Below are 14000 nucleotides of genomic sequence, written 5' to 3'. Positions count from 1 at the left end.
TGCTCTTCCTTAGCACGAGTGCTGTACGGTACTCGTACCGCCAAGCCCAGTGGGAAAGAACATTGCTTGCCCGTTGCGGTGAGGAGCGCGATACGTAGGGACCCGGCTAGGTTGGGAAATAGTCTGAAGTAGGTTTCTCTCGTTTGGACACCCGCGCGGTGCGATGCGATGCGATGCAGTGGGCGGAAAGCAAACGAGCGGAGCATACTTAAACAAGTATGCACCCTTGTACGGTTTGCGTCCTCGACTCAGTGCCCGGCTGACCGCCGCTGCGGCCAGAGAATCTCCGTCCGCCGAACACTTAACATACGGGTTGCGGCGCCTCGGTGGTGCCTGGCCTGCAACCGCGCCGTGAGGAGCGGAAGGCACGAGAGACAAGCCCAGGCGTTATCTCTCCTCAACCTTTCGGTCGTGGTTGGCTATACACGCCGCGTAGAGGACTCCATCCTCATGAGCCCAATGGCGCGAGGAGCAGGAAACTGCACAGTGACAAATGCTAGGGTTGAGCTAGTTTGATGATTAAAGCTCGACAGCCCTGATAAACGTGGAAAACACCTAGAATGCTTGGACGAAAAGGCCCGTTCGGAATGATTGCGTGACGGAACGCGCCGGGATAAGTGTCATGGACCGGAGCTGTACTCCGTTGCTTTGGGGTTGCGTGCATTATGGCTATCGACTCAGGCGGGCGCAGACTCGGTCATTGTGCTGTCGGATGGAGGTCTGCGACTCGGCAAGGCAGAGGCAAAAGCCAAGACAAGCTCTGCATGGAAAACGGAAACTCGGTAAAGGGCTGGAATGCTGTTGTTGGCCTTCCGTATCCATACTTGAGCAGCAGCGATTCAGCAGGTGATGGGCAAACTGAAGGAAGCAGATGCGCGCCGCTCCAATGGACCGGTACCTGGGAAGTATTGCTGGAAGGACTCGGCGCTCCGAGGACTTCGCTGAATGACTGGGGTCCCTCAGACGGTCTGAGGGATTGACTGCGGTCTGGGAGACGGCGATGTGGGATGAGATGGGATGGGAGGGGTAGGGGAGGGGTGCGAGCTGTACGAGGGGCACAAGGGGCGTGCGACCAGAAAGATGACAGCAGCCTCGTTTGAAGAGATGGTGCTGGGTGGTGGCTTGTGTTGGAGGGTAGCCACGGGTTTGCTGAAGTTGATGGAGGTGAGCGAACGAGGGCTGCCTGCTAACGCCGCGTGCAAGAAGCAAGGGAGCAAGGAGGTTTTGCTGTCCGTTAATCGTGGTTAGTTGCCGAAGTGGTGGTGAGGGGCACCGCATCCGAGACGGAAGATAGAGAGCAAAGTTGGGGCAAGAGGCAGGTGGTGGTGACAGCAAAGTGCCCACCCGTATCTCGAGTCTCAATTGTCGAGTTATTAACGGGAAGTGAGTGCCAAACGGAGGCTGGCCCAACCCAAGAGACGTCAAGGCTGGGGAAGAAATGTCCAAGCGGGCGGCGTATTCTGGTCTTTGGTGTATCAAAATGAGGCTTTTACTTTCCCAAGCTTCTCTGTCACTCCAACATGGGTGATCTCCTTCTAGGGCGGCGTGTTTGCCCTTGGTCTGCTGACCCGGCTGTTTGAGTCTGAGTCTGAGTCTTGCTCGTTATGGTCTCGTCGGCAGCTCCAAGCCTCTTCTAGTAACGACTTGTGAGGCGGGGGAGCTTTTGGAGCTCTGCCATTCCGGGTCGCAGCGGAGAGACCGCCTCTGTTGGTCGGTCGGTCGGTCAGTCACCTGGACTGCTGCCGTCCCTCAATCTGACTGGACGTGTGGGTGCGCGTCAGAAGTACTCAATGTAGCGTGGCCGGCGGCAGCGCAGCAGATGAGGCGGGAGAAATACGCGAGGTACTCGGCGAGTACCGCCAACGCCAGCCCCTCTCATTTTGATGTGCGCAAAGATAGTCGACGTTGATCCCGCGTATCCAGTACTTGCCGACAGACGTTAGCGCGGCGCGACTCGTACGCCTTTGGCGAGCTTCTGTGTCGTACATGATACCTTGACCGCCGACTGAACATCTCTTCTGGCCGGAAAACATGCTCTCTCGAGTCTGGCACCGGACGTCTTCCTGCCTCTCTCCAACCGACCCAGGCCAGGAAATCTTGGGATGGCCGCCGACAGTCACTCGGCGCAAAGGATTTCATCACGGTGGGCCCTCGCGAGTGGATTTTGCCCAGGACGGTTTGAAAATTTCCTTTCTTTTCCCCGTCACCCTCCTCACACCTTTGCGATTGGTCGCCATCAGCTTTCAGAAAGTAGGAGGGTTGTCTCGGAGTCTCGAGCGGTGGCCTTAAGTCAATACTGTCCCAGACCAAAGCATGCCACTGCTGTGCTCCCCGTGGCATCGCGTCCTTCACCGTCGATCCCAAAGATGCAAGATCCAGGGAATTGGTGCGCCGCAATGCGCAGCCGTCATTCAGCCCTCAGCCCGGATAACAGATCCAACTGCATACCTAGAAGCCAGCCGTACCCGTCCCCGATTCGGAGTTGGGAGCGCCGGCGTCCTCACGGCACGTGGAATTGAAATTGATACGGCCGTTTGCTGCAGCTGTACCTTGCTGTAGCACCGCCTGTACTGCACATATGAACGAATAGTCGTGCTACTGAAAGTCTGTTCGTCTCTGAAAATCGCGTCTGATTTGGTGTCATTGAAAACAAGGTTTCGTGGGGCGACGTTGGCTGAGCGTTGTGGTGCTGCCATGTCGCCCATCTCAGGTACCACGCCTCATCTCCGGTGACTGCGTAACGCGTGCGACAGCGAATTGAACCCGCGTCAGTGCTCGAATAATGCGTCACTTCGACATATCCTGCCCCAAGCTCAAACGCGCCGTGACAAACATACTACCAGCGCAAGTCGTCCCAGCTGTACGTAAGTCATACCAGTGCCCAGAGGTTGAGAGAATTGATAGCTCATCGGACCTTTTTCTGCAAGAGAAGGATAACGCGAGATACCTGTGCGCGACAGATGCGAGTGCCGATGGGTGATACGGCAGACGGCCCGCAATGGTCATCCAATCGACGCTGGCTCGTGTGCAACCCGGCCAGTTCTCAATGTACCGACACGTGTCACCTGTTAGTCAGAAGCTCGTCACTTGAGCAGGGGATGTGAGGAGAAACCCAAGGTCTCAAACCCTTCGGCGCTGCCCTGAACTACGAAAACGGGTCACAGGCTGCCGAGTCCGCCCGAGCGCAACTAGGAGGGGTTGTGCCGACGGAGATCCTTGCTCTTGCCCAGTCGTTGGAGTTTGCAGAGGTCAACGTGACCGCGCAATACCGCCTCCGAGCACGCACCTGCAGCTGTGATGGCTTGCTGACAAGGCTGTAGGTTGAGGTTTGTGCTGACCGATTGCATCACGGGATGGAATGGCATGCAAGCAGAGCGTCTATCCGGCAAACTCGGACAACATGCTGAACATCATATTGGCGATACAATGACACGCCTTGATGTTCATCGGCGTCAACCTTTTCGTTGGTCAAAGCACCATTTATCGTCATTTCCATGTCAGTCATACGCCTCAGATTCGGGCCATAACGTCCCTCACAAGCTGCTTCCCTGAAGAAACAATTCGCATCTCCAGGGGCATGTCGGAGGTCATTTAGACAAGCGTGGCATTCAAGCAATCATGGTGAATGTCTGACCGCGGCTTCTAAGCAATTGCGACTCTTTTCCGGGATTGGCGCTCATAAGAACAATGGGCGGTAGTTGGATACTCGGTGAGTAAACTGCGAAGAAGTGTGCGAGGAAGCCTGCGATTGGAGGCCTTTTGGCCTTCGCGTGGCAACGGTCACCCTGTAGCCGGTAATAGCACTTTGTTGCCCGAAATAGACTTCAGGTCATTCCTGTGTCCGCAGTGGGAATGGTTTCCGCAGGCTTGTTAATCTCTTGCAGGATCAACTGGTGATGCTTCGTGTGCAGTTCAGCGGCGGCATTTGAATGCTCGTCAGTGATGTTGTGCGTCGCATCTGAAAAGAGACCCCGCGGTTGAGCGGGTAAAACGCCGGAGCTCGTTCCGCCTGCGAGGCCCAGAATGTCTGAGGGTCCATGGAGCTGTCCGAAACTCGGCTCAGGCCAAGCATCGCAACAATAACTGGGCAGAATCCCAGAATTCCCTTAGTTTTCCACTCAGGAAGGACTTCGCGTGACATCTGTGCGCATTCCGCGCGCCCACAAACGGGACGGTTTGGCCTATGCGGTGTATGTTTGCGAGCCAGTATCGGGAGTCGTACACCGACTTCAGAATTCACGACTCTTGCAAGTTTTTGCGTCATGAGGGGCCGAATGGCGTCCCACCCCGCTTCTCTCAATCGTCCATCACGACGTGTGCTAGTCGGCGCACTTCGCTTTGCTATTGGCCTTGAGTCAATAGTCACCGCCTTTTGCTGTTCGTTATGGTGAAGTCAATTTCGTCGAATTCCGCGGGAAGAGGGTTCATCAGTGAGGTTGCTCTGTTGCAGGCCGGACTTCAACGACCAGTGTCTCAACCTTGATGTTAATCGTCAAACGACATCCGCTGGACATGCTTCTCCGCCTTGCCAACAGTACTAGACTCGTGTCCGCCTTTCAAGTGAACCGCGGCCTCCGAGGTGACACAAACCAGAGGGAACTCACCCTCGAGGAAACCCTCCCGGTGTTGATCGCCGGCTAGAGTTCTGGGGCGCAGCGTAGCCAACTCTCCGTCGGCCAACAGACCTATCGGCAATCCTGAACTTAGCTTTGGAATATCCGTCTCAATCACGATGGCCCTCGTATCCTTCAGCCTTAACCGCCCCAGGCAGGCGCTGTAGAACGCCCTGCTGTGATATTCCCAAGTGATGAAGAAGTCTGTCAGTGCCGCAATGGCGTGACTTTGACTTGAAAGCTGCATGTACTGGGCTATTCCCTGCAACAGGAGCCCGTCAAATATTCCCAGCCCGTGTCTTCAGCTGCAGGGCGACGTGTAGCCTAGCGAAGCATCAACTTGATAAGCCGCTGATCAGGTATGAGATTTGTGCCAGAGGCCCATAGGGTCGAAGGCATGGGCATCCGAGCGCTCAACGACAGCAACGTCACGGGACCGAAAATCGATGCCCTCCACCCTTAGTGGACATGGCATGCTCGGGCCAGCGCCGTGACAAGTGCAACCTCTGGCACCCGTCGACGGTGGCATAGACTTCCGCGACGGTGCCCTTGTCGGGGCAGCACGTCGGCGTGCTCGGGAAGGTTAGAATTCGCTCCTCTTGTTCGTCTCGTGTCGAGCGCAGGGAAACTGCATTCCCAAGTGTCACGCCAGCTTCCGGGCGGGACTAGAGTCCATATCCGCTACGAAATTAAGTGCCTTCCGTCGAGCGCGGAGTGCGGGGAACAAATCTAGTCCTGAGATCGACAGGGTTCGGCTTCAATAGTTGCATTGACGACCGAAGTTTGTCCATCGCAGTGACTGGCGGCGTGCCTGTTGTCCCGAAACAAGCCTGCCTCGTGTGCAACCATCTCTGCCACCTCACGCATGCAAATGAGCCCGCGGGATTGTTGCAGTGAGGTGAGAGATGCCGGAAATCTACCCTTAGGCCTTGGTCACTGGTGGACAGTGCTGAAGATTCCGATCAGGACCCAAAGATGCGACCTCTGAAGACTGAGGGCGCCTGGCTCAGCTCCCCTGCTTGTGACTGATCATTTTTGCTCCAGAAGAAGCAACCCGAGGAGGAGATGGAGATCCGGAAATTGGCGCAGCACTGACTGGGGACGAAGGTTTACCAGGGCCGCCGGGGTCTCTGGGAGGACTGGGCAGCGATACTGTCAAGTACAGAGTTCAACGCTGGCCTGGCGCCGCAGATAAGCCCAATCCTAGCCGATCACTAGGTGGTGTTTGTCGTCAACCGCGGTTTTGTGAGAGAAGACGGATTATTGTTCCATGGGATGCGACCGTTACGCCCTGGCAAATCGAAATGACATCTGAACAATGGCGATGGATTGACAACCGTGCCGATTACGGCTTAGGTTGTAATGGCCGGAGTGACTAGCAGAGGCGTGCTAAGTGCCGTTAAGTCGCAATGTTATCATAAAAGTCCCAGTAAGTTTCGTCAGTTCCTGCAACTTCATTTTGAGGCCCGCAGCATGGCCGTCGATCTATCGCAGGACCTCGTAAGCTTCTTCTCGCCCAATTTGAGCCGCAAGAACTTGAGTTACTTGCGCTGGGTTCTGCGCATCACTTGAAGATCCGGCACCAGAGTACCCAAGATGTGTTTCTGACAGGCTACATGGCCCTTCTGGGGATGATCAGAGTCGCGTCCAATGACAGGTAAAGGCTGGTTCCGATGCCACGGTGCCAGACCGTCCAGAGTAAAGTGCAGGCCCGCATATCATACCACGCCGCTGTCAGTTCTCAGAATCTATGAGTTGAGTGCAGAGGTTTTGTTCTGGAACCTTGAGACAGCGGCCTTTGAAGAACTCCACAAACTCTGGATCCTTTGGTTAGTCAAGAATGTTCAGGGCTGTCCCGGCTTGCCTTGGAAGAATCGGGGGCTCGGTTGGCGGTGTGTGAGCTCGGTCATCATCCAAGCTTGATTCCTCTGCTGGGTCTCCGCATTTTGATCAGGCCATTACCGTCACACCGAGCCCTAAAGATTCACCTAGGTCGTCATGACCGGTCAAGACGGCAAATGATTTCCTAGATTGTCAGTAGCGTCTGGCGTACGCATCCAGGATGTGGTCGGGATTGCCAATGTACTTGTGCGGTACTGAGGCTTCGTCGTTGGAACTGGCTTTGCAACGTTGGTATTTTGGCAGCTGGCCTTGCGTCGATCATCCCGAGGTGCATTTGGGGTTTGCATGGCGTCTAAATCTCGCGGAGAGACCGCCACTCGCGGAAAGGTCACCGCCGCAGCGGGAGCGGAGCGTCTCGTACCTCAGAATAGCACCTCGATATTTGGCTGGTCCTTGACGGTGTCCGCAATCAAATGAAAAAAAGCCTTCAGTCAGGAACCGTACGGTCCGTACCAAGCCGCGCAGCCACGTGGAGCTTGCACATCCCTTCGAAAAGTTTTTGCTCCGAGGCTAGAAAGCCGGCATCCGGACACCTCCGCAAGGAATTCCATGTTTCCATCACATTTCAGCTTCCGCTCATGCGGGCATCGGAGCGTCCAATGGAATGATTCGTTGAGCCTACGCAGTAGGTAGACGCGGAGAAAGGATGCTCGGATTCGGCGCCGAATGCTGTAGAAGGTTGGAACGCCGTTCGATCCCCAGAGGACTAGGGCCAAGTTGTCGCTAAGTAAGAAGATGAAACTGGCGGTCGTCATAATGAGATGGCTTCTAGAAGCCAGCCACTTTTAGTCTCCGTGGTTGGAAGTGGCTGCCCACAAGGATTGGCGAACTACCATCCAGTCGGTGTACCTGGAGCTGAATAATAATAAATTCCTGCGCTGGAGAATCGCCTGTCGTGCTGCATCCATAAGCGTTTGGCTGCTACCATTCCACCCTCCAGCATCGCAGCGAGACTGACAGTGCGCCGCGATCTCATCCCTCTGCTGGCGATTTCATGGTACTTGATGGTTATGATGAATGTGATGGCTCATATTTGCGACCAGAGCCATGCAATTCCAGAGCACTTGGCTGTCACGATTCGTGATGCTTTCCTGACGGTAATTGCACGCGACTGAAACCCGCTCGTCGCCCTAGGCGAAAGGCACCTGGAGTTGTCTTGGCATATCGCAGAATTTCCCGTTGAGCAGAAGAAATGGCTGGACTCGTAACGCGAGATGGCTTGAAGATTCGGCGACTCGCCGATAATCAGCTCGCTAGTTCGCCGACGAGCCATGACTCTGGGAAGCTACCGGCCCCCTCGCCAGGGAAGAAAGCCCCTTTCTCAGCAATTGCCGTGCTTCCAAATCTAGCCATGACTCCGCGAGGCGCAAGGCACCGATATCGTGGGCAACAGTGAATGTACCGTTGCATTGTTAGTCACGTGATGAAAACGACACCGAAACTGTGTAACCGGCCCATGCAAATCGCGTGGCCCCCAAGGATGAATCAAACCTGAGAGCAGGCCTGATGCCTGACATATCGCGAACGAGGGTGGACAATGCCCTCAACGGCCAAGGGGTTTTGTGTGCGCGAGGACTGTCGAGCGGTCAATGCGAGTTGCACATGGTTAGACAAACTTTCGTCGCAAGGTCGTCGAATGTTGATCTCGATGCCCAACTACGACGGCGTCCCCGACTTCTGTGTCGGGCGACGGCACAATGCCTTGTTCTGATAGTGAACCCCTAGATTTTCTCCGCTATTGTTAGTCTCGCCGCCAAACACAAATTTTTGTCTTTTGGCACACACCACCGGGCGCCGTATCGAGCAAAAGGGGCTTCGTTGCACCGTCTGGCCGTACACTATGGCGCAAGCTCTGTTGAGAAGTGTAGTGCACGGCGTCAAATGTTGCAAGAGTGAGTTGCTCTTGTTCTCCCCCCCCCCCCCCTGGCGCAGAACTTGGGGTCTGATGCATCGCCCAGCCCTTCTGAAGATTGAGCCAGGGGCTTTTCCGATAGAGCCAGATCTTGAGTCCTACGCTGGGTCGGCATGCCGTAGAATCTTTGTTCCGAGTTGGAATCAACATTGCCATCATCACACATTTTCGCGGTCAAATCCGTCATTGAATGGCGCTTGCAGGCGAGAACGTCTGAATTTTTTTTTATGCCGGCTGCGAATGATTGTGAAGTACTCACAGGATCAGAGGTTGTCCTTCAGAAAGAACACTGTGACAAGGCGACTGACTGGTTATACCGGCAGTGATAGAAACGAACGGGCCGTGTGCCGAATGAAACCCCCACCACGGCCGCCGGACTCCTATATCCACCTCCCGGGCCGGATAGCTGTAACCAAACAACTACCGGACGAAGAAAGAAACGCTCAGGCATAGCACTGCCAGGTCTCTAACGTTTGCCCTCACGGGATATCAACAGTTGGTCAACTTTGGTGCGACTATCGGCAGGCCATGTTCTGGAAACTGTGCAAAGCTAGGAGTCGACGAATGCGACAAACAGCGGGTTCGAGGGGCTGTGACTTGCATGGAGGCTCCAACTATACCACTTTCGACTCAAAGACGGTCACGCCTCCATGGACCGTACTGGCAAGAGGCTTCACGAATGGATTGACGAGAAATCAGCGTCTCCGCTTATGTCGGAGGCGGACTTCGTCGCCGAAATGACATCTTCAGAAACGGAAGCGAACGTGCGATATGCAAACGAATTTGCCTGTCCAATGGTCTTGGTTCTGAAAACTTGCTCGTCGGAAATAAGGTGCCACAGCTAGGTCGTGAATATCTGATGCGTCGTGGTTCGGTTGGATTGCCTAATATAGATGTCAGCAAGTCGGTCACCATTGAAACCTGCCGGACTCGGGAAAGAAGAGGTTCTCGAAGTCTCTCGAAGTCTCCCGAAGTTCATAAGTGTGCACTAAGAAGCGCTCCAAAAAGCTGATAATGAAGGCTGTGTAATTGATGTTTATTTTTGTGCCAGCGCGTATATCCGATGTCAACTGTCTCGACACATTACTTTTCGACGACATGATGTCATCTTTATGTGAGTGATGTGTTCAACGCAAGAGAGTTGTCTCTATCCGTCCTTTTTCGCCTACTTACTCTGATGACTGGATGGAATTATTTGGGAGCGGCTAGCGACAGATCAATCTCTCTTTGGCTAACAGGTAGACGAGGTGGGGATGAGATTGTTGGTTGGAGTCGGCTGCAAACAAGACCCCCGATCCGACTCGAGTCTCATGTCATTCGTGCGACAGGAACCCCTCAAGATGGTCTGCAGGGGATCTGAGGGGGCCTGGTTCCATCTGTTCTCATGCCGTTATCTTTTTCAAATGCGGCGATGAGGTGCTGATAAGCAACTTCACAAGTTTGACGAAAGAACGCAGGATTGATCTTCCATTTCCAGACGGGAAACCATTGCTCACGCCAGCGAGGGGCCTTGCTGCTCGTGTTTGAATGAGACTGGTCAGGCATTCATAAGAACCTTGTATGTCGAGCTCCATTGGCTGATATGGGTTGTTTGCTTTTCGCATTAGCCAACAGCAAACACGGCCCTGGTTTGTGGGTATGGTGTTGCAGTACAAATGAGTACGTGATGACGGGACATCTGTAACCGAGCTTTGCTCTTTGTCCCTCCATTGCTTAGCCCATTCTTTTTCCGGGTTATTGGCATTTGTTTAGCAGGTGTTCAAGACCTGCTATAATGAACGAATGCATGGGTGAGTGGCGTGATGTGTTGGAGCCAACAATTCGGTTAAGCCGAGATGCGGCGGAACCTCAGGCGTCTTCGAGATCGGTCATTTTGCGCCTCTTCTGGGGCCTTTTCCAGGACCCAAGGTCGGTGAATCCAACTGACACGGGTGGACGAACGGAACTGTCGCTCACAGAATGGACCAGGCCATTGGCAGCCATAGGGTGTGCTTCTGATGCTGGCTCGGCGTCTGAGGAAATGTCAAGGCCTTCAGTGAACACCATGTCTCCCTTAGTTCCCAAAATCTCTCTGCCGGCCTCCTCAAGGAGTATTCCAAAAGCGAGCAAGGCAGTTTCATCCATGCTTCGCTCATCAATGTTCCGTGTCCCAACTTGGAAGTCTGCGCTGCGCTTCTGGTCGAAATAGAAATGGCTGGCATAGGAGTGCACGGCTTTGACAAGATCACTATCCGGCAAGGACTCGCGGCCACCATCGGGTAGATTTCGCTCATGCGCCATGTAGACGTCAAACTCAGCAAATCGCTCGGGTGCAGATTTGCGGCGGAACAGGACCTCTTCCGGGGCTAGGGTGGTGGAGCGGACGGAATGTCTGTTGGATCTGCTGGGCCTGGCCGGCCTGGGTGCCATTGTTGATGTCTTCTCAATGCTGACAGCGGAGCTCAAGTTTGTCTCATAGCTGATTCTTCCTGGAAAGTCGTTAATACCCTGTGGGGGGGGGGGGGGGAATTGCCAAAGACGGTGCCGAATACTCACCTGCAACTGCATCGTAGACGTTAGCGTGACGCTTGGTCTCGTTTGCTTGAGGATTCGTTGGTTCTGGTTTGCTTGAACTGTGCCTGAACGGAATGGCATGGTCGTTTTTGAGCCGCTCCATCTCGATTCTGGGGATGGGACAGGGCAAGGTAGGAATGGTCTTGGTAGATCAGACGCCGCTCGGAGGCGGTCGCAAGAGGATGTGTGGAGGTTGCAACGATGCTTGGCAGCAGCTTGAAGGCGTCCGGATACTTGGGCTACCACGTTATGACGAATGACGGCGTCTGGCAGATGGCGAGTCGGCTCAAAGGCGTCCGCTGTTGTTGGAGTTGAAGTCGAGGTTGCTGGACTGGCCCGGTCTGATATGCCTAAGGTGGTCTCCAAGAAGAATTCAGGGTGAAAGTGCGGTCGATGCCCGTTCCTTCCTGCCATGTCTCTGGAAAGAACGGACTGGCGGTGCAGCTGGAAAGACTTTGGCAGGTGGGGCCATATGAGTCTGAGCCAATGATATCCACGGACACGTCTGCTATCGGCAGCTCCAAGCGGTGCGATAGCACCTTTACAGGGAGCTAGTGCGCTGAGAACCAGTGGAAGGTGTGCGCAGTCGCAGCTGACATCATCCTGGCTCTCCAACCTCAAGGCATCCGCCTAACCTCGGACGATGCGGCGGCATATCGTCGCTTCTCATCAACACCGTCGTCGAACACCCATTTCGCCCGACCGCTCAACCACATCTCCCTGCTCTTCATTGACCCTTGATGAATGCAAGCCCGTCTGTTTGCTCGCTCCACCGGCGAGCTCAGCCCTGAGGCCTTCGCCCAGGCGACCACTGCAGGCCTCGTCCGAACCTTTGCAGCTGCTCCCCAACACCGATTCGACGGCGGAGGTGCTGAGCCCGAAGTCGAAGGCAGACAATCTGCCTTGTGGGCACATCGGATAGGCGTCAATGCTCTGGCCCTTGACAAGTTTGATGGTCGGCTGTGAGATACATGAAAGACACCTTACCTTAGTCCTCGAGCACTAACACACGCCATAGACTGATCTCTGGAGGCGCTGATGGCTCCGTGAAGCTTTGGGATCTGGAACATGCTCCTAATCCAAACTCTTCCTACACCTTTGAGCCCATTGCCAATGCTTCTCGCTCCGTCGGCGACAATGGCATTGCTCACAAGAATGGCGTTACCCACCTCGACTTCTTCCCCTTCGACTCGGACGCCTTCCTTTCAAGCTCTTTTGACCGCACGCTGAAGCTATGGTCTACCGAAAGGATGGTAGTTTCTGCCAACTTCGATCTGAACGCCGACATCTACACTCATGCGACCAGTCCTATAGCCGATCATCTTCTCGTCGCCTGTGCCACGCAGCATTCATCCGTTCGCCTTGTCGACCTCAAGTCCGGGTCCTCGGTCCAGTCCCTCGTCTCCCAGGGCGGCGCTGTGCTATCTGTAGCCTGGAGTCCTCGCCATGAACATGTCGTTGCCACCGGCCATTTCGATGGAAAGGCCCGCCTGTGGGACATCAGGCGCGCTTCCGGCCTCATTGGCCAGCTCGACCAGGAGGATCACCTGGGTGTCGTCCACCGTTTCAACCACGCCAGGGCCTGCGGCATGGATTGGAACCAGATGCCGCACTTTCGCAGCGCGGCCCAGGCCCACAACGAAGGTGTCAACGCACTTACATGGTCTGACGACGGCAAGTACATCATCTCTGCTGGCCTTGACCGTCGCATACGCGTCTGGGATGCTGCCACGGGGGCGAACACGCTGGCGGCATTCGGCTCTATGATTCAGAATCGACAACCAAAGACGGTCAGCATGTTTGTCACTCCGGCCAGGCTCACACCAATTCGTCGAGATCTTCTCTTCTGGCCGAACGAGAACGAGATCCTGGTCATGGATCTGCATGAGGGCACTTTGGTATCTCGCCTACGCGTTCCAGGGCCATCCACAGCAGCAGGCGCTCAGGGCATTGGAGGTATCAACGTCCAAAACCGCACCATGGATATTGTATGGCGCGGAAACGCAGGATACAGACTTCAAAAGGGGCCAATCATGGGCGGAGGAAGCTCATGCGGTGCAGTGTACACCGCCCACCTAGACGGCCAGATTCGAGCATGGATGCCGCGACTGCCAGGGCCAGACAGAGACGACGATACCTTGGATCCTATCGACAAGGATGAAGAGGAGAAAGGCCGTAAACGAAAGGCTCTCGACGATGCTTTTAGGAGCTTGATGGGGAAGCAAATCACGTTCAGATGACGCGTTAATTTGCCCACCCAGATCTCATACAGATTTTATTGATACTGGAAATATCTCAGGGCGTTTGGCGTGCCATATCCATAATTAGCTATATTGACTTGGTGCCAATCCGTGCCTGTGATGTGACTACACTTCTCGACATTCATGCCAAGTTCAGCTACGTAACGTTGCAAAGATCGGATGCCTCACGAAACTCACAAGCTTGCCCATGCATGTCAGCATTTCCTCCGCATCATCGACATAGTAGCATTGAGAGCCATGACTTACAGAGATCTCCAACATGGACATCCGAGCAAAAGACATCCCCCGCGGAAAAGCATAGCGCGCACATCCCAAAGGTAGCATTCTGAATCTAGCATCACAGCTCAGCTCTGGCATATCAAAACCACTGGGCCTGTCCCTGAGGCAAAACCCGTCGCGGCCACGTCCAAGAACACCACTCCCAAGACCAGTAATCGCCGACCTTCAACATGCCGAACTCACCAGAAATACCACCCCTCACGGCGCCCGTCGGCCCCATTAGCAACAAGAACCCATCAATCCCGCCCCGATCATCACCGCTCAGACACTCGCACATCGAACATTGATAACCCACCTGTGCTTCTCCATGTCGGCGCCGTTACATCGGCCCTCTGCCGAATCCCCTCGAGGGCAGGGCTAGAACGGGGTCTCTGCATCCCATCTCTGCTCGGCCCAATGTGCTGCTCGACGTCCGCCCGGCTGCTGTAAGTCCCGGGGCTGGCAGGGTTTGTGTCCGCGTCCCCGCCCCTGTTGCCGTCC

General features: G+C 54.9%; 2 protein-coding genes across 2 annotated transcripts; one reads left to right on the top strand and one right to left on the bottom strand.

Annotated features, from left to right (window-relative positions):
• Positions 1-10275: 10275 nt before the first annotated feature.
• CGGC5_v006479 (uncharacterized protein) lies at positions 10276-11083 on the bottom strand (the record flags this gene model as incomplete). The annotated part of the gene is made up of 2 exons (XM_032031228.1): positions 10276-10895; positions 10963-11083. The coding sequence occupies 2 exons, from the start codon at positions 11081-11083 to the stop codon at positions 10276-10278; spliced, it is 741 nt and encodes a 246-aa protein (XP_031889188.1).
• Positions 11084-11724: 641 nt separating this feature from the next.
• Positions 11725-13220, top strand: ckn1 (DNA excision repair protein ckn1; the record flags this gene model as incomplete). Its single annotated transcript, XM_032031227.1, has 2 exons — positions 11725-11942; positions 11999-13220. The coding sequence occupies 2 exons, from the start codon at positions 11725-11727 to the stop codon at positions 13218-13220; spliced, it is 1440 nt and encodes a 479-aa protein (XP_031889191.1).
• Positions 13221-14000: the final 780 nt, after the last annotated feature.

The sequence above is a fragment of the Colletotrichum fructicola genome (genome assembly GCF_000319635.2).
Source record: "Colletotrichum fructicola Nara gc5 chromosome Unknown KSG_Nara_v1_contig03, whole genome shotgun sequence".
In the NCBI taxonomy this organism is placed as follows: Eukaryota; Fungi; Ascomycota; class Sordariomycetes; order Glomerellales; family Glomerellaceae; genus Colletotrichum; species Colletotrichum fructicola.
This window is presented reverse-complemented; position numbering and strand designations above follow the sequence as displayed.